At 55.2% G+C, this 26021-nt stretch overlaps 4 protein-coding genes across 4 annotated transcripts; 2 read left to right on the top strand and 2 right to left on the bottom strand.

The window, feature by feature from the left end:
- Window positions 1-35: 35 nt before the first annotated feature.
- EV422DRAFT_523081 (vacuolar protein 14 C-terminal Fig4p binding-domain-containing protein) lies at window positions 36-4061 on the top strand. Its single transcript, XM_053069874.1, has 8 exons — window positions 36-200; window positions 265-586; window positions 660-1521; window positions 1589-2313; window positions 2395-2499; window positions 2567-3024; window positions 3105-3238; window positions 3338-4061. Exons 1-8 carry the CDS (start codon window positions 97-99, stop codon window positions 3721-3723), a joined length of 3096 nt encoding a protein of 1031 aa, XP_052927202.1. The 5' UTR covers window positions 36-96; the 3' UTR covers window positions 3724-4061.
- A 194-nt stretch (window positions 4062-4255) lies between these two features.
- On the top strand, window positions 4256-5559 carry EV422DRAFT_612996 (uncharacterized protein; the record flags this gene model as incomplete). The annotated part of the gene is made up of 2 exons (XM_053073901.1): window positions 4256-4733; window positions 5105-5559. The coding sequence occupies 2 exons, from the start codon at window positions 4256-4258 to the stop codon at window positions 5557-5559; spliced, it is 933 nt and encodes a 310-aa protein (XP_052927201.1).
- Window positions 5560-5892: 333 nt separating this feature from the next.
- On the bottom strand, window positions 5893-7775 carry EV422DRAFT_565882 (uncharacterized protein; the record flags this gene model as incomplete). The annotated part of the gene is made up of 4 exons (XM_053072374.1): window positions 5893-6115; window positions 6178-6266; window positions 6323-6827; window positions 7558-7775. The coding sequence occupies 4 exons, from the start codon at window positions 7773-7775 to the stop codon at window positions 5893-5895; spliced, it is 1035 nt and encodes a 344-aa protein (XP_052927200.1).
- A 17601-nt stretch (window positions 7776-25376) lies between these two features.
- Window positions 25377-25685, bottom strand: EV422DRAFT_480845 (uncharacterized protein; the record flags this gene model as incomplete). Its single annotated transcript, XM_053067304.1, has 1 exon — window positions 25377-25685. A coding segment is annotated over one exon (309 nt), but the record flags the coding sequence as incomplete, so codon positions are not given.
- Between the last annotated feature and the right edge of the window lie 336 nt (window positions 25686-26021).

Raw genomic sequence — 26021 nt, 5'->3', positions numbered from 1 at the left:
CCCCCTCGAGTCTCGACACTCCTTGGGGACTTTCCCACCAGTGCTGATACAGGACTACCAGTGCTGCATAAGGAACAGGGAAGGAGCGTTTCCAGAATGGCGCCCACTAGCGAGCCGTCGCCTTTTACGCCCCAGCTGGTCCGCGGCCTGAGCGACAAGCTGTATGAGAAGAGGAAGGCTGCTGCCTTGGAGGTGGAGCGGTATGGACTTCTATTCTGCAGATCACCTTGAGCCACAAAACTAACTCCATCCCCAACGAATTAGACTCATACGGGATGCCCTGAGTGCGGCAGACCAAGCTCGAGTGGCTGGGATACTTAACGCCTTGATTGACGACTTTGCGTACTCTTCCCTGCCGAATGCGCGAAACGGTGGACTTATTGCGCTGGCAGCCGCCGCCATAGCTCTGGGAACGAACGAACTTGGGCGGCATCTGGACGCAATCGTCCCGCCAATCCTGTCCTGTTTCACAGATCAGGATTCGAGAATTCGTTACTATGCTTGTGAAAGCATGTACAACGTCGCAAAAGTCGCGCGAGGTGACATTCTGAAGTACTTCAATGAGGTGTTTGACGCGCTCAGCAAGGTACATATGACGGCCTCATATGTATATAACCACTCTTTCATTGCACGTATTTACGGGATAAACTTTGATTCAGCTCTCCTCCGATGCTGACCCATCCGCGAAAAACGCAGCAGAGCTTTTGGATCGTCTGATGAAAGACATCGTGTCAGAACGAGCTGTCTTCTGGGCACCAGACCAAAAAAATGCTGGCCCAGACACGGCCAAAACGGCCGCAGAGCAGCTAATCACCGAATCCGCGGGAACATCACCCATTGCATCCGCGATCCCGCCTGTCCCTGGAACCGTGCCATACTTGCCAGGCATGAAACCCACCCAGTTTAACCTGGCCCGTTTCATACCGCTTCTTTCCGAGCGCATCCACACATTAGCGCCTTTCACTCGAATGTTCCTCGTGCAGTGGATATCGGTTCTGGACTCGGTGCCTGACCTGGAGCTGATTGCGTTCCTCCCGGACTTTCTCGATGGGCTGTTTAATTACCTGAGTGACCCGAATATCGATGTCCGAGTGGCGACCCTCAACGTGCTCAGCGAGTTTTTGAAAGAGATCCGCGATGTCTTATTGACACAGCGCGAACGAGGGGTCTTGCGGATAAAGGGAAAAGACATTGGCACAACGAGCGCAGCAGCAAGCACCTACGACGTTTCCGAGTCGAGTTTCTCATTACATGGCGGGGACGTAGAGAGCGCAAATGAGCGAAATGTGACGCAGAGCCATCCGTCTCTCTTATCCCCGAATCCGACGGGATCGGTTGACAGTTTACATGCGGAGGATGGGTCGATGATGGGAGCAAGAACGCGATCTGCCATTGCGTCCTCTTTCAAGGAATTGAACGACCCAACGAAGAATGAAAGCTTGCCTTATGTTCCTGGATTGGGAGTGACACTGGATATTGGGCGGATGACTGGCATTCTGATCCCGCATCTGATGAGCACAGGTGGGTTGCTTGCCATGTCGCAGAAAGTGGGATGCTCGAATCTAACCCTGCGAATGTACATTTGCAGATGAAGAAACACAGGCAACATCTCTCCGATGGATCAACGAATTCATTCTACTAGCCCGCGAAGTTATGGTTCCCTTCTGTCCCATGCTGCTCAACGCAATTCTCCCTAGTCTAGCCCACTCGGTCGCCGCCATCAAAAGCGTCGCCAACGAAGCCAACGCGACACTTTACAGACTCATCCTAGACCTCCCCATCGCGCCGCTGGACGACAGCTTCATCTCCACTGACCAAAACGCCATCACCATCACCGCCCCTGCAGAGGACACGCGTTCGCGCCAAGCAAGTTTCCATCCCACCCCCGGTGGTGTCTTCTCCACCCATTTCGACTTCATCGATGTGCAATCCACCGTCGAAACACTCACCCTCCAATTCCAAGACGAGAGAGAAGAAACCCGCGTAGCCGCCCTCGACTGGCTGCTCATGCTGCACAAAAAGTCCCCGAAACAGGTCCTCTCCTCCGACGACGCGACATTCCAAGCCCTCCTCCGCACTCTCTCCGACTCCTCGGAGGAGGTCGTGAAACGCGACCTCCAGTTGCTCGCGCAGGTCTCGCAGCATTCGGATGATGAGTATTTTACGCGTTTTATGGTCAGTCTGCTGTCGCTGTTTTCCACGGACAGGCGGCTGTTGGAGACAAGGGGAAGCTTGATTGTCCGACAGTTGTGTTTGAGCTTGCATCCGGAGAGGATGTATAGGACTTTTGCGGAGATTTTGGAGCGGGAGGAGGTTGGTATTGGGGGGGGGCGTGCCTAATGTGAGTAGTTGTCAAGTGTGCGTTGTTGCTGATGTGGGGAGTTTGTGTGGCAGGATTTGGAGTTCGCGAGCACTATGGTGCAGAATCTCAACTTTATCCTCATCACGGCCCCGGAACTGATCGATTTACGGCGGAGGCTTCGGAATCTCGAGAGCCGGGTAAGTATACCCCAAAAACAAAATCACTGGACCGTTCGAACGCTCAACAACGTCATCTCGTATCCAGGACGGAATCCTCCTCTTCACAGTCCTCTACCGCTCCTGGTGCCACAACGCCGTCGCCGTCTTCTCCCTCTGCCTCCTCGCCCAAGCCTACGAGCACGCCTCACACCTCCTCACACTGTTCGCCGACCTCGAAATCACCGTTAACCTGCTCATACAAATCGACAAACTTGTCCAACTCCTCGAATCCCCAGTTTTCACGTACCTGAGACTGCAGCTCCTGGAACCGGATCGGTATCCGTACCTGTTCAAGTGTCTCTATGGGATCTTGATGCTGCTGCCGCAGAGCTCGGCGTTTGCGACGTTGAGGAATCGGTTGAATTCGGTTAGCAGTATGGTGTTTATGAGCAGTGGGGCTATGGGTGGAGGGATGGGGGCGGGGGCGGGGAGTGTTACACCGCCTGCGGTGCCGACACCTGGGGAGAGCGCGGGAAGGAATGGGTTTTCGCCGCTGGGGTTGAGGTATGTTGTGAGAATTGTAACCCCATGCGGATATTGTGAACAGCAAGACTCAAATTCTTTCCCTACACTATTCCACGCAGACGCAGCAAGCCCTCGACGCCGATACAGGCAGAAGCACCATTGCCGCCGCCGTCACAACCGATGAGGTGGGCCGAGCTGTTGCAACATTTTAGGTCCGTGCAGTCGCGGCATGAACGGAGTCGGCGGAGTGGAGGTAATTCAATACTGCGTTCATCTGCCTAAGTGGGGACTTCATGCCCCATGATCTATGTTCGGGTTTCACCTACTTACTCCTCCCCTCTCGCCCCTCCAGGCACGCGCACCGCCCACTCCCTCGACCGCCACTTCTCCACCAAACGCCGCCCACGCGCCCGCACCGACGTAGACTCCCCAACACCTCCAACCCACCCCGACTCCTCCGACACCCCAACAACCCTCCCGGCGACCTCACCCCTCCCCAACTCCCCAAATACTCCCACCCTCCCCGATCGCTATCACTCCCACAGCAACTCCCTCACCCGTCCCAACACCTCCTCGGGGGGCGTCGCGGCCTCTCCGACGAGTAACTCGGGGAGGTATGTGAGGGCCGGTGGAAGTCCTGGACGGCATTCGTCGACGAGTATCGGCGGGGTGGGGGGTGCGCAGGCGGGCGATGGGAGGGTGAGGAAGGCGGGGAGTGATCGGAGTTTGTTTTTTTAGAGGGGGACGTGAGAAGTCCTACCCCGACGCGAGAAATACGGCATTTCGTTGGGGTGGGTTGTTGTAGCGTTGTGTAGTGTAGTGTAGGGGACGATGGGCAACATGTGTGCAGGGATGTGATAGCGGCGTAGAGCAGTGTGTATGTATACATAGGTTGTTGCTCTTTGAATTGGAAGTTCCTGAGGGCACTTCCACCGTGGCTACTTTAGGGCTCCAAACCGGCTAAAAATGCCGATCAGGGAGTGACTCACCTTTTTTTTTACCCTTGGGCATTTCCACCGTACGGGCAAAACTCGAAGCGCAGCAGTTGTAGCCGGTGATCGGTGGGCAAAAACGAGAGAGCCGGCTAGAAGTAGCCGGATTTCCCCTGGGGTTGCCCCCAGAGGGTAAACTTCCCGCCCTCTTGTGTCACAGGGGGTTGATCCCCCTTTTGTGCTTATAAATAGCCGCAACCAAGCCAGTCCGGCACTTCCGCCGTTTCGGCAGCTATTTTGGACCCCAGGGTTGCATACGTAGGGGAGTTTGAATCTCAATGAACCCTTTCAACTCGCCGTACGCTGGCTATGGCCATTCACCTGGGTTCCCATCGGGTCTGTATAGCGTCCCCAGTACTCCGCATAGACTGTCCTCCTTGGGCCACCTATTGCGCACCACTCCACTCGCTCTTGCACCCCTCCGGAACACAGAGACCCCACCTGTCAGGCAGGATACGCCGGACTCTATAGCCAACCGCATCGCCTTGGTGCTTGAGGATACACTGGAGTTGGAGGATACACTGGAGTTGGGAGATCCCCCTTCTCGCAACATCTTTTCGAATCAGGAAGCGCTTTCCACCCAGGAAGCGCTTCTGGAGATTGGGGTCACCCAGAAGGCAACGGTTCAGAACCCCGGGGTGGCCACGCAGAAGAGTGCAAAACCGGGACCGAAAAAACGCAAAACCAACTTCTCCTTGGCCCAAGACGTTGCCCTGACACGGGCTTGGATTCACACCTCTGAAAACCCTGTCCTGGGTACGGGACAAAGGAAGTCCTACTTCTGGGCCCAGGTCGCCAAGAAAATCAATCAGAGTTGCATGGAAAACGGGTGGGAGCCACGCACAACTGACTCGGTCGAAACCCGCTGGCACAAGCAGATACAGAAGGACTGTCAGGCCTGGGCAGGGCTTTACGCCCAGGGGAAGTCACAAAAGAAGAGCGGTTGGGCTGAGGCCAATTACCTTGAATACGCCAACAGTCGTTGGAAAAATCTTCACAATGGAAGCTCCTTTCGATTCCCAGACTGTATGAAGATACTTGAGCTCTCTCCCCATTGGAGCCGCGGGGGAGAGGATGGTACCCAAGGGTCCGCCTCCCAGGGGTCCACCATAGGCCCCCAACCCCAGAATTTAAGGGGAATAAGCGGATGTCAGATGGAGACCCCAGGCCATTGGGCCAGAAACGCGCAAAGGAATTGGCCCGCGCCGAGGCCCGTGAAACCGAAGAAGCAAAGCTCTTCAAGAGACATCTGGAAATGAAGGAACTTGGTATGAAGGTCGACCATATGAGTGAGAAGCGCAAGGAGGCTCTACAAGCGGGCAAGCTCAAGCGCGCGGCTCAGATCGATGCCTGGCTGGAGAAATCTTTATGCTACTCGGATTGGGTCGGTGAAGAGCTTCGCGAACTGGCGGGATCCGATTACGAGAGTGAAGAAGATGAAGTGAAGAGGCGCGTGTATTCAACCCGCGGGGACGCAGGAACACGGCCAAAGCCCAGCCGATACCTGTTGACGACATCGACGTCATGCCCCATGGGAGCCCGCTCCCGGGTGATTCGCCTCCCAAGAGTGTGTCGGAATTGATGGAGCTTGCGCGCAAACAACTCCTCGTTGAACATGGAAAGCTTGATGCGCCCAGAGACGAGCAGATCGAACTTTGGCGACGGAATGGGCTTTGGTATCTTCAAACCCCCCTCTTCTCAGACATTGTCTATGACTCAATCAAAGATCTCGCTGGCCCCCTCCCCTTGTGAGTTTTGTTCATGGGCTGAGGATAGGACGATGTAGTCTGCACACCCAAGGGGTTTGCACCCTGGGGGAATTCCTTCTCGTAGATGTTTGGGGAACTTGATTTCATTAAAAAAATACATTGGATTTACAACTCGGATACAACATGGATAAGCAGGGGGAGGTTTGCTACTGGCGTCGGCGGGGCTTCTTCCCCCTTCCCCTTGGGTATTCCTCCTCCTCCTCGATGTCTTCCTCCTCTTCTTCTTGCTCCAACTGCTGCTGGAAGAAATCAGCAGCATTCCGCGCCGTCGCCGCAGCCCCAATGGTCGCCAGCGCCCCCTGGTCTTGGCGATAGCGCGCCGCCAACCCCGACGCCTCGCGCTCTGCCGCCGTCAATCCACGCTTCTTGCTGCAAGTAAAACGGGGTTAATCTCCTGTGTCCCAGTCACGCTGGGTTGGGGTGGGCCTTACCGGACATCAGATTGTTTCCATGGTGACTTTTGCGCCACGGTGAACAGCTTCGCCTCCAACGCATCCACCTCTGGTGTCATTCTGGCCAACTGTGTGAGGTCAGTATCCGCGGTTCCTGGGGGTGATACCCTGGGGTTGAACTTACATCGCAATTGTAGGACCTTCCAATCTCAATGACAACTTCGTCCCTCAACATCTGCCACCGCCCCATGAGGTGCGCCTGTTCGATGATGTCCTTTTCGTGGCGCTCCGCCGCTGCGATCGCAGAGGTCTCTTTGTATTCCGCCCGTGAGGGCGTTGTCGGGACGGCAGAGGTGCTGGGAGGGGTCCTGACCGCGCTGAGAGCGCTGAGAACGGCAGATGTCGGAGTGGTTGGGCCAGCAGAGGCGGGAACAAGGGCCCCGGCCTGGGTAATGGCCCTGCGGGTGGACCTCTCCGGGGTCGCCAGAAACGACACATGGCGAGGGGGGCGGGACTCGATAGTGGGGGTTTGCTCCCGGACAAGAATTGGCTCGGTGGGTGCTGTGGGTGCGGTGCCTGCGGTGGGTGCGGTGGGTGCGGTGGGGATCCCGGCGCGGATCGCAGCGGCGCTGCGCTCCGGACTGGCGGCCGCCGACTGCACTGCGGTCGGAGGCGGTGAGGCCAACGTCCTGTGGGGAGAGTGAGTTATTTGCTTCCCTGGAAATGTTATGATCTCGACGACGGGGGGCGGAAGCGAAGTAGAGAAGACAGGGCAAGTGTGATAGGCGACAAGAGATTGTATTGGCGAAACAAGAAACAAGGACTAGAACAGGAGATGAGAAGAACTGGTGTTGATCTGCTGGGGAGGAAGGGAATGGACGAAGAGGGGGCGGCTATTTATAGATAAACAACCCAGCAGACCAAAGACAACAACAAGAGGGGACTGAGTGAGCGCCAGCTCTGCTCCCTAGCCTAGAGCGAGCGTAGCAGGCGTAGAGAGCAAGCTACAGCTGCTGGCTGTGGAGAAGTACTGGGGGGGTTGACAAATGGCCGGAGATTGGCTCACAGATGAGCGGGGTAGAGGAGGAGCGGCAAATGGGGGATTGGCGAAATGAGAGGGGAGAGGAGGAGTGGCGATATTGCGGGAGGATTGGCGAAATGAGAGGAGAGAGGAGGAGTGGCGATATTGCGGGAGGATTGGCGAAATGAGAGGAGAGAGGGGGAGTGGCATTGACATTGGCATTGACATTGGCATTGACATTGACATTGACATTGACATTGACATTGACATTGGCGTTTGACATTGGCAATCGACATTGGCGTTTGACATTAGCGGCTGTCAGTAGGTAAGATTATGGTATGGGCGCGTCGTCCATAACAGGAAATCTACCCCGGCGGGTCGCTTCCCAGGACATTTACCTCTGCAGCTCTTCCATCTGCCGACGCTCCTGGTCGAGGCGCTCCTTTAGAGCGCGGTTGGCTGCCGCCCTAGCCCGGCGTCTCTCCTCCGCCTCCGCCTGCTCGCGGGCGGCCTGCTCCCGCAGTTCGGCCATGCGTTGGTTAACCTGCTCTAATTCTGCTTGCAGGGCGGCAGCCTTGGCGTCGGAGTCGTTGGTGTGCATGACGTTGTTGCTCATGTTGATTCAAGTACGATGATGTATTTATGTATTTACAGGATCGGATGAGGAGAAGAGGAACTGAGAGAGCCACCCCGCCTTTTATAGACTTTCCCCCGGGGGCCCCTCCCCCAGCGTCAAGCCGTCCTCGCTACTGTCCTCGTCTGTCTTCACATACCCGAAGTCACGCCGCCCCATTGCTTGACGTGCTGGATCCTCCACGTACTTACACCCATTGGCTCTCCACAGATGCTGGTGTTATGGACGACGCGTCCATACCATGCGCTTACCTCATGACAGCATCCCAACAGTCAGTCAATGTCAACTCCCTGTCAAAACCTGACATCTGCCAAACCTTGCAGCCGCACGCAGCCGCGCTACCCCACACCTGCCACTGCCTTCATTTCTCCACGCAGCCGCACGTAGCCACACCTCCCAACACTCGGCGCTTACAAACCCTTCTCCATACTTCCCCACGTACCCGCCCACAGCCTCAGCGTAGCCACCCCATCCCCAGTCTTCTGTTTCTATGCTTCCCCACCCTTGGCGCTTCTCTTGGCTTCCCTCTCATTCCGTACCCTTCTGCTTCCCCACGCTTCCCCAGCCTTCCCAGAAAAACATAAATAGCCGCCTCCCCTGAGCTCCCCACTTCCTGATCCCCCAGCAGATCAACACCAGTTCTTCCTAGTCTTGTTCTAGTTCTTGTTTCGGTCTGAATACCATTACCTGTCAACAACCTGCACCACAAGTCGCCTCTATTTCCATCGGCTCCGCCCATTCATAACAGTTTGATCTGCTCAACAACCCCCAGCCGCTGTACCTCCACGCCAAATCACCATGTCCGACGCCCTTCTCCTCACGGCCGAAGCCTGGCAAGCCATGTGCAATGCGATTGACGAACTTCGAGCACAGAATACCACCCTACAAGCCGAACTAGCGCAAACCCAGACCACTGCCCCTGCCACCCATGCCCCCGAACCCAAAATCAGTCTCCCAGACAAATTTGATGGCACCCAAAGCAAGTTCCGTGGGTTCCTCAACCAGATCCGGCTCATGTTCGCCCTCCAACCCAGGCGCTACCCCAACAATCAGACCAAGATACGAACTATTGGCACCTACCTCACTGGCACCGCCCAGGCCTGGCTGGCGCCCCTTGTCGAACAAGACCATCATTCCCTTACGAACCTGGATGATTTCATCCAGCAAATGCAAGCAGTCTTTGGAGACAGCGACAGGATCCGCACATCCGAAAACAAGCTCCAGAACCTTCGACAAACCCGTGCAGCAACAGAGTATGTAGCTGAATTCCGACAGCTGCAATGCGATGTGTCGTGGAATGACCAGGCATTGATTGCCACCTTCCGTCGCGGCCTCAAAGAAGACGTCAAGGACTTAATGCTCACGATGCCCCCTACCGCCTCAATCGACACCGTGATGGAACAGGCCATCCAATGTGACAACCGATTGTTTGAGCGCCGTCTAGAGCGAAGCAGGAACCAACAGCCATATGTGCCAGTTACCACTAGCCCCACCCTCATGAGCCCCGACAACCGCCCAGACGACCCTATGATCATTGACGCTGCCCGTCCGCGAGGACCCCTCACACCGCTAGAGCGCCAACACCGCATCACAAACAAACTTTGCCTCTACTGTGGTAAACCCGGCCACATAGCCAAACTCTGCCCGAACAAGATACGCACGGCGAATGTCGCGGTTAAGGAACCTGCACCCATCCAGGATTTTGCCCAAGTCCAGCTGCAGTAAAGGCCGAGCAGCTGGGCAACACCTGTCCTGGGCCTTCTCACCACGCAAGTACTGCCAAGGGAGAAGCCACAAAACCTTGCTCCGATCCTGGCATCTCCAGCAACACCCTTCTCCTGACCACCAACAATGTCAATCTCCTATCTGAGATACCCTCACCCATGCGGACTTTGGGCCCATCCTCACCATTCGAGTACCCTGTTACCCTGCAGATATTGGCCCAGCGAGCTCCAGTTCAGCTTTCAGCACTACTCGACACCGGTGCGATGTCGTGCTTCATCGACGAAAGTTATGCCCGCAAGCACCGCATCCCACTTGTCAAGAAGGAGGACCCCATTGCGCTTGAACTGGTTGACGGACGTCCCAGCCATGCGGGCTCCATTACCCATCACACCCAACCTTTGGGCATGTGGGTCAACGACCATTTTGAGGAGGTGGTATTCCATGTGACATGTTCCCCGCATGCGCCAATCATCCTGGGGCTTCCCTGGTTTGAGCTCCATGATGTGGAGCTACACTGGAAGACTCGCACTCTTTGCGTCCGCTGCCATTGCGGTTTTGGACAATACGCCTCCTGGGATGCCCTGCCAACAGAACCTAGCCCGAAGCCCTCAAAAACCCCTGAACCTCTGATCCGTATCCATCAAGACGAGATTTCAGTCTCCCTAGCCCAGACACCCAACACACTGGACCCAGCACCCACACCGATCCACGTATCGTTTATCAGCGCCCCAGCTTTCCGTGTGGCGGCAAGGCATGACCAGGCATTCATTGCCTACGCCAATCCGACCAAGTCAGATTCCCAAGCCCTGGCGACCACTCCTCCAAAAGATCCGAAGGCCATCATTCCTGAAGAATACCAAGATTTTGCGGACGTCTTCGCCAAGAAGAACGCGGATACCCTCCCAGAGCACCGACCCTACGACTGTCCCATCGACTTAGAAGAGGGCAAACAGCCACCGTTCGGCCCGATCTATAGTCTCAGCGAGCCTGAAATGCAGCACTCTGTGACTACCTTGAAGAGAACCTAGCTAAGGGGTTCATCAAGCACTCCAAGTCTCCCGCCGGTGCCCCAGTCCTCTTTGTCAAGAAAAAGGACGGTTCCCTCCGTCTGTGCGTCGACTATCGTGGACTCAACAATATCACCATCAAGAATCGCTATCCCTTGCCCTTGATTAACAGCATCATGGATCGTCTTCGAGGGGCACGCCGGCTCACCAAGATTGACCTCCGGGGAGCCTACAACCTTCTTCGGATCCGGCCAGGGGATGAATGGAAGACAGCGTTCCGATGTCGCTACGGCCTATTCGAGTATAATGTCATGCTGTTTGGGCTCACCAATGCCCCTGGAGTATTCCAACACCTCATGAACGACATCGTTCGTGACATTCTCGACGTTTTTGTTGTGGTCTACCTTGACGACATTCTGATCTTCTCAAAAAACCCAGAAGACCACCCCAACCACGTCTGAGAGGTGCTCTCACGACTCCGCCAGCACGGGCTGTATGCGAAACCGCGGAAATGCGAATTCAACCGTGACTCTGTTGAGTTCCTGGGGTTTATCATCTCCCAGCAAGGCATTTCCATGGACCCAAAGAAGACGGCTGCCATTACCGAATGGGAACCCCCGACGAATGTCAAAGGCATCCAGCGCTTCCTTGGTTTTGCCAACTTCTACCGGCGATTCATCAAAGGGTACTCTGCGATCGTTGCACCCCTGACCACGCTCACTCGCAAAGACTTGCCATTCAAATGGACCCACGCTGCACACCTAGCTTTTGAAACCCTCAAGAAAGCCTTCACCTCTGCACCTATCCTGACTCACCCCGACCCTGACAAGTGTTATGGACAACGCGTCCATACCATGCGCTTACCTCATGACAGCATCCCAACAGTCAGTCAATGTCAATTCCCTGTCAAAACCTGACATCTGCCAAACCTCGCAGCCGCACGCAGCCGCGCTACCCCACACCTGCCACTGCCTTCATTTCTCCACTCAGCCGCACGTAGCCACACCTCCCAACACTCGGCGCTTACAAACCCTTCTCCATACTTCCCCACGTACCCGCCCACAGCCTCAGCGTAGCCACCCCATCCCCAGTCTTCTGTTTCTATGCTTCCCCACCCTTGGCGCTTCTCTTGGCTTCCCTCTCATTCCGTACCCTTCTGCTTCCCCACGCTTCCCCAGCCTTCCCAGAAAAACATAAATAGCCGCCTCCCCTGAGCTCCCCACTTCCTGATCCCCCAGCAGATCAACACCAGTTCTTCCTAGTCTTGTTCTAGTTCTTGTTTCGGTCTGAATACCATTACCTGTCAACAACCTGCACCACAAGTCGCCTCTATTTCCATCGGCTCCGCCCATTCATAACAGTTTGATCTGCTCAACAACCCCCAGCCGCTGTACCTCCACGCCAAATCACCATGTCCGACGCCCTTCCCCTCACGGCCGAAGCCTGGCAAGCCATGTGCAATGCGATTGACGAACTTCGAGCACAGAATACCACCCTACAAGCCGAACTAGCGCAAACCCAGACCACTGCCCCTGCCACCCACGCCCCCGAACCCAAAATCAGTCTCCCAGACAAATTTGATGGCACCCGAAGCAAGTTCCGTGGGTTCCTCAACCAGATCCGGCTCATGTTCGCCCTCCAACCCAGGCGCTACCCCAACGATCAGACCAAGATACGAACTATTGGCACCTACCTCACTGGCACCGCCCAGGCCTGGCTGGCGCCCCTTGTCGAACAAGACCATCATTCCCTTACGAACCTGGATGATTTCATCCAGCAAATGCAAGCAGTCTTTGGAGACAGCGACAGGATCCGCACATCCGAAAACAAGCTCCAGAACCTTCGACAAACCCGTGCAGCAACAGAGTATGTAGCTGAATTCCGACAGCTGCAATGCGATGTGTCGTGGAATGACCAGGCATTGATTGCCACCTTCCGTCGCGGCCTCAAAGAAGACGTCAAGGACTTAATGCTCACGATGCCCCCTACCGCCTCAATCGACACCGTGATGGAACAGGCCATCCAATGTGACAACCGATTGTTTGAGCGCCGTCTAGAGCGAAGCAGGAACCGACAGCCATATGTGCCAGTTACCACTAGCCCCACCCTCATGAGCCCCGACAACCGCCCAGACGACCCTATGATCATTGACGCTGCTCGTCCGCGAGGACCCCTCACACCGCTAGAGCGCCAACACCGCATCACAAACAAACTTTGCCTCTACTGTGGTAAACCCGGCCACATAGCCAAACTCTGCCCGAACAAGATACGCACGGCGAATGTCGCGGTTAAGGAACCTGCACCCATCCAGGATTTTGCCCAAGTCCAGCTGCAGTAAAGGCCGAGCAGCTGGGCAACACCTGTCCTGGGCCTTCTCACCACGCAAGTACTGCCAAGGGAGAAGCCACAAAACCTTGCTCCGATCCTGGCATCTCCAGCAACACCCTTCTCCTGACCACCAACAATGTCAATCTCCTATCTGAGATACCCTCACCCATGCGGACTTTGGGCCCATCCTCACCATTCGAGTACCCTGTTACCCTGCAGATATCGGCCCAGCGAGCTCCAGTTCAGCTTTCAGCACTACTCGACACCGGTGCGATGTCGTGCTTCATCGACGAAAGTTATGCCCGCAAGCACCGCATCCCACTTGTCAAGAAGGAGGACCCCATTGCGCTTGAACTGGTTGACGGACGTCCCAGCCATGCGGGCTCCATTACCCATCACACCCAACCTTTGGGCATGTGGGTCAACGACCATTTTGAGGAGGTGGTATTCCATGTGACATGTTCCCCGCATGCGCCAATCATCCTGGGGCTTCCCTGGTTTGAGCTCCATGATGTGGAGCTACACTGGAAGACTCGCACTCTTTGCGTCCGCTGCCATTGCGGTTTTGGACAATACGCCTCCTGGGATGCCCTGCCAACAGAACCTAGCCCGAAGCCCTCAAAAACCCCTGAACCTCTGATCCGTATCCATCAAGACGAGATTTCAGTCTCCCTAGCCCAGACACCCAACACACTGGACCCAGCACCCACACCGATCCACGTATCGTTTATCAGCGCCCCAGCTTTCCGTGTGGCGGCAAGGCATGACCAGGCATTCATTGCCTACGCCAATCCGACCAAGTCAGATTCCCAAGCCCTGGCGACCACTCCTCCAAAAGATCCGAAGGCCATCATTCCTGAAGAATACCAAGATTTTGCGGACGTCTTCGCCAAGAAGAACGCGGATACCCTCCCAGAGCACCGACCCTACGACTGTCCCATCGACTTAGAAGAGGGCAAACAGCCACCGTTCGGCCCGATCTATAGTCTCAGCGAGCCTGAAATGCAGGCACTCTGTGACTACCTTGAAGAGAACCTAGCTAAGGGGTTCATCAAGCACTCCAAGTCTCCCGCCGGTGCCCCAGTCCTCTTTGTCAAGAAAAAGGACGGTTCCCTCCGTCTGTGCGTCGACTATCGTGGACTCAACAATATCACCATCAAGAATCGCTATCCCTTGCCCTTGATTAACAGCATCATGGATCGTCTTCGAGGGGCACGCCGGCTCACCAAGATTGACCTCCGGGGAGCCTACAACCTTCTTCGGATCCGGCCAGGGGATGAATGGAAGACAGCGTTCCGATGTCGCTACGGCCTATTCGAGTATAATGTCATGCCGTTTGGGCTCACCAATGCCCCTGGAGTATTCCAACACCTCATGAACGACATATTCCGTGACATTCTCGACGTTTTTGTTGTGGTCTACCTTGACGACATTCTGATCTTCTCAAAAAACCCAGCAGACCACCCCAACCACGTCCGAGAGGTGCTCTCACGACTCCGCCAGCACGGGCTGTATGCGAAACCGGAAAAATGCGAATTCAACCGTGACTCTGTTGAGTTCCTGGGGTTTATCATCTCCCAGCAAGGCATTTCCATGGACCCAAAGAAGACGGCTGCCATTACCGAATGGGAACCCCCGACGAATGTCAAAGGCATCCAGCGCTTCCTTGGTTTTGCCAACTTCTACCGGCGATTCATCAAAGGGTACTCTGCGATCGTTGCACCCCTGACCACGCTCACTCGCAAAGACTTGCCATTCAAATGGACCCACGCTGCACACCTAGCTTTTGAAACCCTCAAGAAAGCCTTCACCTCCGCACCTATCCTGACTCACCCCGACCCTGACAAGTGTTATGGACGACGCGTCCATACCATGCGCTTACCTCATGACAGCATCCCAACAGTCAGTCAATGTCAATTCCCTGTCAAAACCTGACATCTGCCAAACCTCGCAGCCGCACGCAGCCGCGCTACCCCACACCTGCCACTGCCTTCATTTCTCCACGCAGCCGCACGTAGTCCACACCTCCCAACACTCGGCGCTTACAAACCCTTCTCCATACTTCCCCACGTACCCGCCCACAGCCTCAGCGTAGCCACCCTCATCCCCAGTCTTCTGTTTCTATGCTTCCCCACCCTTGGCGCTTCTCTTGGCTTCCCTCTCATTCCGTACCCTTCTGCTTCCCCACGCTTCCCCAGCCTTCCCAGAAAAACATAAATAGCCGCCGCCCCTGAGCTCCCCACGTCCTGATCCCCCAGCAGATCAACACCAGTTCTTCCTAGTCTTGTTCTAGTTCTTGTTTCGGTCTGAATACCATTACCTGTCAACAACCTGCACCACAAGTCGCCTCTATTTCCATCGGCTCCGCCCATTCATAACAGTTTGATCTGCTCAACAACCCCCAGCCGCTGTACCTCCACGCCAAATCACCATGTCCGACGCCCTTCCCCTCACGGCCGAAGCCTGGCAAGCCATGTGCAATGCGATTGACGAACTTCGAGCACAGAATACCACCCTACAAGCCGAACTAGCGCAAACCCAGACCACTGCCCCTGCCACCCACGCCCCCGAACCCAAAATCAGTCTCCCAGACAAATTTGATGGCACCCGAAGCAAGTTCCGTGGGTTCCTCAACCAGATCCGGCTCATGTTTGCCCTCCAACCCAGGCGCTACCCCCAACGATCAGACCAAGATACGAACTATTGGCACCTACCTCACTGGCACCGCCCAGGCCTGGCTGGCGCCCCTTGTCGAACAAGACCATCATTCCCTTACGAACCTGGATGATTTCATCCAGCAAATGCAAGCAGTCTTTGGAGACAGCGACAGGATCCGCACATCCGAAAACAAGCTCCAGAACCTTCGACAAACCCGTGCAGCAACAGAGTATGTAGCTGAATTCCGACAGCTGCAATGCGATGTGTCGTGGAATGACCAGGCATTGATTGCCACCTTCCGTCGCGGCCTCAAAGAAGACGTCAAGGACTTAATGCTCACGATGCCCCCTACCGCCTCAATCGACACCGTGATGGAACAGGCCATCCAATGTGACAACCGATTGTTTGAGCGCCGTCTAGAGCGAAGCAGGAACCAACAGCCATATGTGCCAGTTACCACTAGCCCCACCCTCATGAGCCCCGACAACCGCCCAGACGACCCTATGATCATTGACGCTGCTCGTCCGCGAGGACCCCTCACACCGCTAGAGCGCCAACACCGCATCACAAACAAACTTTGCCTCTACTGTGGTAAACCCGGCCACATAGCCAAACTCTGCCCGAACAAGATACGCACGGCGAATGTCGCGGTTAAGGAACCTGCACCCATCCAGGATTTTGCCCAAGTCCAGCTGCAGTAAAGGCCGAGCAGCTGGGCAACACCTGTCCTGGGCCTTCTCACCACGCAAGTACTGCCAAGGGAGAAGCCACAAAACCTTGCTCCGATCCTGGCATCTCCAGCAACACCCTTCTCCTGACCACCAACAATGTCTATCTCCTATCTGAGATACCCTCACCCATGCGGACTTTGGGCCCATCCTCACCATTCGAGTACCCTGTTACCCTGCAGATATCGGCCCAGCGAGCTCCAGTTCAGCTTTCAGCACTACTCGACACCGGTGCGATGTCGTGCTTCATCGACAAAAGTTATGCCCGCAAGCACCGCATCCCACTTGTCAAGAAGGAGGACCCCATTGCGCTTGAACTGGTTGACGGACGTCCCAGCCATGCGGGCTCCATTACCCATCACACCCAACCTTTGGGCATGTGCGTCAACGACCATTTTGAGGAGGTGGTATTCCATGTGACATGTTCCCCGCATGCGCCAATCATCCTGGGGCTTCCCTGGTTTGAGCTCCATGATGTGGAGCTACACTGGAAGACTCGCACTCTTTGCGTCCGCTGCCATTGCGGTTTTGGACAAACGCCTCCTGGGGTGCCCTGCCAACAGAACCTAGCCCGAAGCCCTCAAGAACCCCTGAACCTCTGATCCGTATCCATCAAGACGAGATTTCAGTCTCCCTAGCCCAGACACCCAACACACTGGACCCAGCACCCACACCGATCCACGTATCGTTTATCAGCGCCCCAGCTTTCCATGTGGCGGCAAGGCATGACCAGGCATTCATTGCCTACGCCAATCCGACCAAGTCAGATTCCCAAGCCCTGGCGACCACTCCTCCAAAAGATCCGAAGGCCATCATTCCTGAAGAATACCAAGATTTTGCGGACGTCTTCGCCAAGAAGAACGCAGATACCCTCCCAGAGCACCGACCCTACGACTGTCCCATCGACTTAGAAGAGGGCAAACAGCCACCGTTCGGCCCGATCTATAGTCTCAGCGAGCCTGAAATGCAGGCACTCTGTGACTACCTTGAAGAGAACCTAGCTAAGGGGTTCATCAAGCACTCCAAGTCTCCCGCCGGTGCCCCAGTCCTCTTTGTCAAGAAAAAGGACGGTTCCCTCCGTCTGTGCGTCGACTATCGTGGACTCAACAATATCACCATCAAGAATCGCTATCCCTTGCCCTTGATTAACAGCATCATGGATCGTCTTCGAGGGGCACGCCGGCTCACCAAGATTGACCTCCGGGGAGCCTACAACCTTCTTTGGATCCGGCCAGGGGATGAATGGAAGACAGCGTTCCGATGTCGCTACGGCCTATTCGAGTATAATGTCATGCCGTTTGGGCTCACCAATGCCCCTGGAGTATTCCAACACCTCATGAACGACATATTCCGTGACATTCTCGACGTTTTTGTTGTGGTCTACCTTGACGACATTCTGATCTTCTCAAAAAACCCAGCAGACCACCCCAACCACGTCCGAGAGGTGCTCTCACGACTCCGCCAGCACGGGCTGTATGCGAAACCGGAAAATGCGAATTCAACCGTGACTCTGTTGAGTTCCTGGGGTTTATCATCTCCCAGCAAGGCATTTCCATGGACCCAAAGAAGACGGCTGCCATTACCGAATGGGAACCCCCGACGAATGTCAAAGGCATCCAGCGCTTCCTTGGTTTTGCCAACTTCTACCGGCGATTCATCAAAGGGTACTCTGCGATCGTTGCACCCCTGACCACGCTCACTCGCAAAGACTTGCCATTCAAATGGACCCACGCTGCACACCTAGCTTTTGAAACCCTCAAGAAAGCCTTCACCTCCGCACCTATCCTGACTCACCCCGACCCTGACAAGTGTTATGGACGACGCGTCCATACCATGCGCTTACCTCATGACAGCATCCCAACAGTCAGTCAATGTCAATTCCCTGTCAAAACCTGACATCTGCCAAACCTCGCAGCCGCACGCAGCCGCGCTACCCCACACCTGCCACTGCCTTCATTTCTCCACGCAGCCGCACGTAGCCACACCTCCCAACACTCGGCGCTTACAAACCCTTCTCCATACTTCCCCACGTACCCGCCCACAGCCTCAGCGTAGCCACCTCATCCCCAGTCTTCTGTTTCTATGCTTCCCCACCCTTGGCGCTTCTCTTGGCTTCCCTCTCATTCCGTACCCTTCTGCTTCCCCACGCTTCCCCAGCCTTCCCAGAAAAACATAAATAGCCGCCTCCCCTGAGCTCCCCACGTCCTGATCCCCCAGCAGATCAACACCAGTTCTTCCTAGTCTTGTTCTAGTTCTTGTTTCGGTCTGAATACCATTACCTGTCAACAACCTGCACCACAAGTCGCCTCTATTTCCATCGGCTCCGCCCATTCATAACAGTTTGATCTGCTCAACAACCCCCAGCCGCTGTACCTCCACGCCAAATCACCATGTCCGACGCCCTTCACCTCACGGCCGAAGCCTGGCAAGCCATGTGCAATGCGATTGACGAACTTCGAGCACAGAATACCACCCTACAAGCCGAACTAGCGCAAACCCAGACCACTGCCCCTGCCACCCACGCCCCCGAACCCAAAATCAGTCTCCCAGACAAATTTGATGGCACCCGAATCAAGTTCCGTGGGTTCCTCAACCAGATCCGGCTCATGTTCGCCCTCCAACCCAGGCGCTACCCCAATGATCAGACCAAGATACGAACTATTGGCACCTACCTCACTGGCACCGCCCAGGCCTGGCTGGCGCCCCTTGTCGAACAAGACCATCATTCCCTTACAAACCTGGATGATTTCATCCAGCAAATGCAAGCAGTCTTTGGAGACAGCGACAGGATCCGCACATCCGAAAACAAGCTCCAGAACCTTCGACAAACCCGTGCAGCAACAGAGTATGTAGCTGAATTCCGACAGCTGCAATGCGATGTGTCGTGGAATGACCAGGCATTGATTGCCACCTTCCATCGCGGCCTCAAAGAAGACGTCAAGGACTTAATGCTCACGATGCCCCCTACCGCCTCAATCGACACCGTGATGGAACAGGCCATCCAATGTGACAACCGATTGTTTGAGCGCCGTCTAGAGCGAAGCAGGAACCGACAGCCATATGTGCCAGTTACCACTAGCCCCACCCTCATGAGCCCCGACAACCGCCCAGACGACCCTATGATCATTGACGCTGCTCGTCCGCGAGGACCCCTCACACCGCTAGAGCGCCAACACCACATCACAAACAAACTTTGCCTCTACTGTGGTAAACCCGGCCACATAGCCGAACTCTGCCCGAACAAGATACGCACGGCGAATGTCGCGGTTAAGGAACCTGCACCCATCCAGGATTTTGCCCAAGTCCAGCTGCAGTAAAGGCCGAGCAGCTGGGCAACACCTGTCCTGGGCCTTCTCACCACGCAAGTACTGCCAAGGGAGAAGCCACAAAACCTTGCTCCGATCCTGGCATCTCCAGCAACACCCTTCTCCTGACCACCAACAATGTCAATCTCCTATCTGAGATACCCTCACCCATGCGGACTTTGGGCCCATCCTCACCATTCGAGTACCCTGTTACCCTGCAGATATCGGCCCAGCGAGCTCCAGTTCAGCTTTCAGCACTACTCGACACCGGTGCGATGTCGTGCTTCATCGACGAAAGTTATGCCCGCAAGCACCGCATCCCACTTGTCGAGAAGGAGGACCCCATTGCGCTTGAACTGGTTGACGGACGTCCCAGCCATGCGGGCTCCATTACCCATCACACCCAACCTTTGGGCATGTGGGTCAACGACCATTTTGAGGAGGTGGTATTCCATGTGACATGTTCCCCGCATGCGCCAATCATCCTGGGGCTTCCCTGGTTTGAGCTCCATGATGTGGAGCTACACTGGAAGACTCGCACTCTTTGCGTCCGCTGCCATTGCGGTTTTGGACAATACGCCTCCTGGGATGCCCTGCCAACAGAACCTAGCCCGAAGCCCTCAAAAACCCCTGAACCTCTGATCCGTATCCATCAAGACGAGATTTCAGTCTCCCTAGCCCAGACACCCAACACACTGGACCCAGCACCCACACCGATCCACGTATCGTTTATCAGCGCCCCAGCTTTCCGTGTGGCGGCAAGGCATGACCAGGCATTCATTGCCTACGCCAATCCGACCAAGTCAGATTCCCAAGCCCTGGCGACCACTCCTCCAAAAGATCCGAAGGCCATCATTCCTGAAGAATACCAAGATTTTGCGGACGTCTTCGCCAAGAAGAACGCACATACCCTCCCAGAGCACTGACCCTACGACTGTCCCATCGACTTAGAAGAGGGCAAACAGCCACCGTTCGGCCCGATCTATAGTCTCAGCGAGCCTGAAATGCAGGCACTCTGTGACTACCTTGAAGAGAACCTAGCTAAGGGGTTCATCAAGCACTCCAAGTCTCCCGCCGGTGCCCCAGTCCTCTTTGTCAAGAAAAAGGACGGTTCCCTCCGTCTGTGCGTCGACTATCGTGGACTCAACAATATCACCATCAAGAATCGCTATCCCTTGCCCTTGATTAACAGCATCATGGATCGTCTTCGAGGGGCACGCCGGCTCACCAAGATTGACCTCCGGGGAGCCTACAACCTTCTTTGGATCCGGCCAGGGGATGAATGGAAGACAGCGTTCCGATGTCGCTACGGCCTATTCGAGTATAATGTCATGCCGTTTGGGCTCACCAATGCCCCTGGAGTATTCCAACACCTCATGAACGACATATTCCGTGACATTCTCGACGTTTTTGTTGTGGTCTACCTTGACGACATTCTGATCTTCTCAAAAAACCCAGCAGACCACCCCAACCACGTCCGAGAGGTGCTCTCACGACTCCGCCAGCACGGGCTGTATGCGAAACCGGAAAAATGCGAATTCAACCGTGACTCTGTTGAGTTCCTGGGGTTTATCATCTCCCAGCAAGGCATTTCCATGGACCCAAAGAAGACGGCTGCCATTACCGAATGGGAACCCCCGACGAATGTCAAAGGCATCCAGCGCTTCCTTGGTTTTGCCAACTTCTACCTGCGATTCATCAAAGGGTACTCTGCGATCGTTGCACCCCTGACCACGCTCACTCGCAAAGACTTGCCATTCAAATGGACCCACGCTGCACACCTAGCTTTTGAAACCCTCAAGAAAGCCTTCACCTCCGCACCTATCCTGACTCACCCCGACCCTGACAAGTGTTATGGACGACGCGTCCATACCATGCGCTTACCTCATGACAGCATCCCAACAGTCAGTCAATGTCAATTCCCTGTCAAAACCTGACATCTGCCAAACCTCGCAGCCGCACGCAGCCGCGCTACCCCACACCTGCCACTGCCTTCATTTCTCCACGCAGCCGCACGTAGCCACACCTCCCAACACTCGGCGCTTACAAACCCTTCTCCATACTTCCCCACGTACCCGCCCACAGCCTCAGCGTAGCCACCCCATCCCCAGTCTTCTGTTTTTATGCTTCCCCACCCTTGGCGCTTCTCTTGGCTTCCCTCTCATTCCGTACCCTTCTGCTTCCCCACGCTTCCCCAGCCTTCCCAGAAAAACATAAATAGCCGCCTCCCCTGAGCTCCCCACGTCCTGATCCCCCAGCAGATCAACACCAGTTCTTCCTAGTCTTGTTCTAGTTCTTGTTTCGGTCTGAATACCATTACCTGTCAACAACCTGCACCACAAGTCGCCTCTATTTCCATCGGCTCCGCCCATTCATAACAACAAGCCCTTCATTGTCGAATCCGATGCCTCCGACTTTGCCCTTGGCGCCGTCCTCCTTCAACCCGATGACACAGATCAACTCCACCCCGTGGCCTTTCACTCCCGCAAATTTACTCCTGAGGAAATCAACTATGAGATCTACGACAAGGAACTCCTGGCTATCCAAGACTCATTTGCTCAATGGCGACACCACCTCATTGGTGCCCGCCACAAGGTCATCGTTTACTGTGACCACAAGAACCTCCAGTACTTCATGACTACCCGTACCCTCAACCGCCGCCAATCCCGCTGGTCAATCTTCTTTGCTGATTTCGACTTTGTCATCACATACCGCCCTGGTACCCAGCAACACCAAGCTGACGCCCTCTCTCGTCGCTCTGAATACGAGCTAAGGGAGGGGGAAGAAGCATTCCGCTCCCAGGAAACCACGATCCTCACCCCTGACCATCTCCGCCTGGCCGCCACTTATCTGACCCCACTGGACTCCTCGCTCCTTGACCAAATCAAAGCTGCCCTGGCATCCGATGTGTTTGCGCAAACCATCCGGCGACAGCTTAGGGCCCCCATTGCCCAGCAATCTCAAGAAGACCAAGAACGGATAAAGCGATTCTCCGAGGAAAATGGGGTTCTGCTGTACGACAACCTTGTCTACGTCCCCACCAACAAGCTCCGTGCTGAGATCTGCCGGGACATGCATGACACGCGTTTGGCAGGACACTACGGCATGTCAAAGACCCTGGAGCTCATCTCACGCAACTACTGGTGGCCTAGCCAATGGCGTTTTGTCAAGTCCTACATCAGGTCCTGCGACGTATGTGCTCAAGCCAAGACCAGCAGACACAAGCCCTACGGTCTCCTCCAACCCCTGCAGGTCCCTGACCGCCCCTGGGGGTCAATTTCCATGGACTTCATCACGGATCTACCCGCCAGTGATGGGGTTGATTCTGTGCTCGTTGTCATCTGCCGGTTCACCAAGATGGCGCACTTTGTACCGTGCAGGAAAACTGCCACCGCTGAGTCAACTGCGGATCTCATCTGGCACCATGTCATCCGGCTCCATGGACTCCCCGACGATATTGTATCTGACCGTGGCCCACAGTTCAACTCCCACTTCTGGAAACGTCTCTTCGCTCTCCTGGGAACCAAGGTCAACCTCTCATCGGCGTTCCATCCCCAGAGCGATGGACAAACCGAGCGGACCAATCAGATTCTTGAGCAATACCTTCGCTGCTTTTGCCACTATCAACAAGATAACTGGAAGGAACTCTTGTCTTCTGCTGAGTTCTCTTACAATAACACCATCGCCACCCAGACAACCCCCTTCTACGCCAACTATGGGTTCCATCCTCAATTCAGTCTGGCTTCCGCCACCACAACCGAATCCCTTGATCCTGCAGCCGAAGCTCGTGCCAACCATCTCAAGGAAATCCATGAACAGCTTGCCACTGAGCTCAAGGAGGCCCAAGGACGCATGAAGCGCTTTGCCGATGCTAAGAGGGCACCTGGCCCAGACATGAAACCCGGGGACAGTGTCTGGCTCTTACAACGGAATCTCAAGACTCTCCGACCTTCCCAGAAACTTGATCACCTTAAGATTGGCCCCTTCACAATCACGGAGAAGATCAACTCGGTCACATATCGCCTCAAGCTTCCCCCATCCTACAAAATTCACAACGTCTTCCATGTGTCCCTTCTTGAACCACGTTTCACCATTCCGGAGCGAACTGAGCCAGAACCCACCCCACCAGAAGAAGTCGAAGGACAGGAGGAATGGATTGTGGAAGACATTCTTGACTCCCGTATTTGACGCACGCACCTTCAGTACCTCATCAAGTGGCAGGGTTGGCCAAGCTCGGAGAACACATGGGAGCCAGTGGAACACCTTGCCCGATGTCAAGAGCTTGTTGCCCAATTCCACCAAAAGTACCCCGACAAACCCCGACCAAAGCCTGCCAACATCAAAACAACATCCGGACGCCGTGGCTAAAGGAGGGGGTGATGTTATGGACGACGCGTCCATACCATGCGCTTACCTCATGACAGCATCCCAACAGTCAGTCAATGTCAATTCCCTGTCAAAACCTGACATCTGCCAAACCTCGCAGCCGCACGCAGCCGCGCTACCCCACACCTGCCACTGCCTTCATTTCTCCACGCAGCCGCACGTAGCCACACCTCCCAACACTCGGCGCTTACAAACCCTTCTCCATACTTCCCCACGTACCCGCCCACAGCCTCAGCGTAGCCACCCCATCCCCAGTCTTCTGTTTCTATGCTTCCCCACCCTTGGCGCTTCTCTTGGCTTCCCTCTCATTCCGTACCCTTCTGCTTCCCCACGCTTCCCCAGCCTTCCCAGAAAAACATAAATAGCCGCCTCCCCTGAGCTCCCCACGTCCTGATCCCCCAGCAGATCAACACCAGTTCTTCCTAGTCTTGTTCTAGTTCTTGTTTCGGTCTGAATACCATTACCTGTCAACAACCTGCACCACAAGTCGCCTCTATTTCCATCGGCTCCACCCATTCATAACAGCTGGGCTATATCGCTCCTCAAACGCAGGTGCATGAGAGGATCCTTCAATTTGCGGCCACGCTCCGCATTGATTTCCCCCCCCTGGGTAGCGTCCCCAGACCCCCCACAAGTATCACCCTGCCCATCTGTGACAGTTGCCGACCCTTCGTCGGGCATATGCCAGCCATCCCTCCATCTCCGCTTGATGATATGCCAGTTGTGGAGAATGATGCATGTCAATACACCCCGCTTGATGAGTGATTCTTTGTGCAGCTTGACGGGCTGGCGGAGGAACTCCCAACGCTGTCGCAAAACGCCAAAGGCCCTCTCCACGTCTTTCCGCTGGGACTCCTGCCTCTGGGTGAAAAGCTTCTCCACATCCGACAATGGTTGGGTCAATGACTTGACAAAGCACGTCTCATCAGGGTATATGCCATCGGCAAGGTAATACCCTTCATGATAAGTTTGTCCATTGACTTCGAATGACACTTGGGGCGCGGCACCCCGCAAAATGCGATGCCGCAGGGGAGAATGTTCCCACACGGTCTTGTCGTTGTTCGTCCCAGTCATTCCAAAGAACGCATGCGTGATATAAAGGTCGTGCTGGGCCACCGCTGAGAAAAAAAGGAGTAAGCAAGTGAGGAGAGGAAGGGACCCAGGGGAAAGTACCCCTGGGGAGGACGCCCACCCACCCTCGAGGATGATGGAGAAATTCCCGTCCTTGTCAAGTTACTGCCCCTGGTGAGCGGAAGGACAGTTTTTCCACACGACGTGCATGCAATCAATGCTTTCCAGCATGCCTGGCCACCCCGCATCCTCATTGAGTTTCAGTATGTCCTGGGTTTGGGAGACTGACGGCGGGGTGAGGTACACTGGGGTGTAAAGCTCGACCATAGCGTGGAGAAAGCGTACGACTGTGAGGCGGGCGGTTTCCCCTGAAACTCAAAGATACTGCGAGTTGGACTTGTATGCTCTCGCAGTGCGGAGGTACTCAAGTCCAATACAGATCTTCAATTGTGTGGAGATGCCCAGTTTCCCAAAGGCATCCCGCGTCTGACGGAAGTATGCATCATAGGCCGCAATAACATTGCACAGGGTGTCAAACATCTCAAAAGTGATGCCATACGTCCGAGTGAATTCAGCTTCTCCGCCAAGTGACAGCTCGTCCGGCCCAAAGTAGTCAGCGATGAACTGCAGGTGGCCGCGGAGCCACCCCCGGGTGCGGTTCCCCCTCTTCCCCGGCAATGAACCTTGCCGGCCATCACCAATAACCTTTGCAGCGTTCCTCGTCAAGTATGACTTAAAAAAAAGCTCGGCCACAGCGTCGTCCTCTTGTTCCCGTGTGTTGGCAGAGGGGAAACCCACCTCCATTGCGAACTGATCGAAAGACTTGTGGAGAAATGAGACTTGTGGAGAAATGTGGAGAAAGCCCTGGGGGGAAATCCCCCCGGGTACCTTTTTTATGGATGTGGAGGTGCCTTTTATGTCTACACTATGACCACGTTTTTGTACGCGGCGATGGGGTTGAGCGCGTTGCCAGTTGGACACGGTGGACATGCTTGGCCCTGAGGCTAAATTCTTGGGCTA

The sequence above is a fragment of the Fimicolochytrium jonesii genome (assembly GCF_025526975.1).
Source record: "Fimicolochytrium jonesii strain JEL569 chromosome Unknown EV422scaffold_6, whole genome shotgun sequence".
In the NCBI taxonomy this organism is placed as follows: Eukaryota; Fungi; Chytridiomycota; class Chytridiomycetes; order Spizellomycetales; family Powellomycetaceae; genus Fimicolochytrium; species Fimicolochytrium jonesii.
This window is presented reverse-complemented; position numbering and strand designations above follow the sequence as displayed.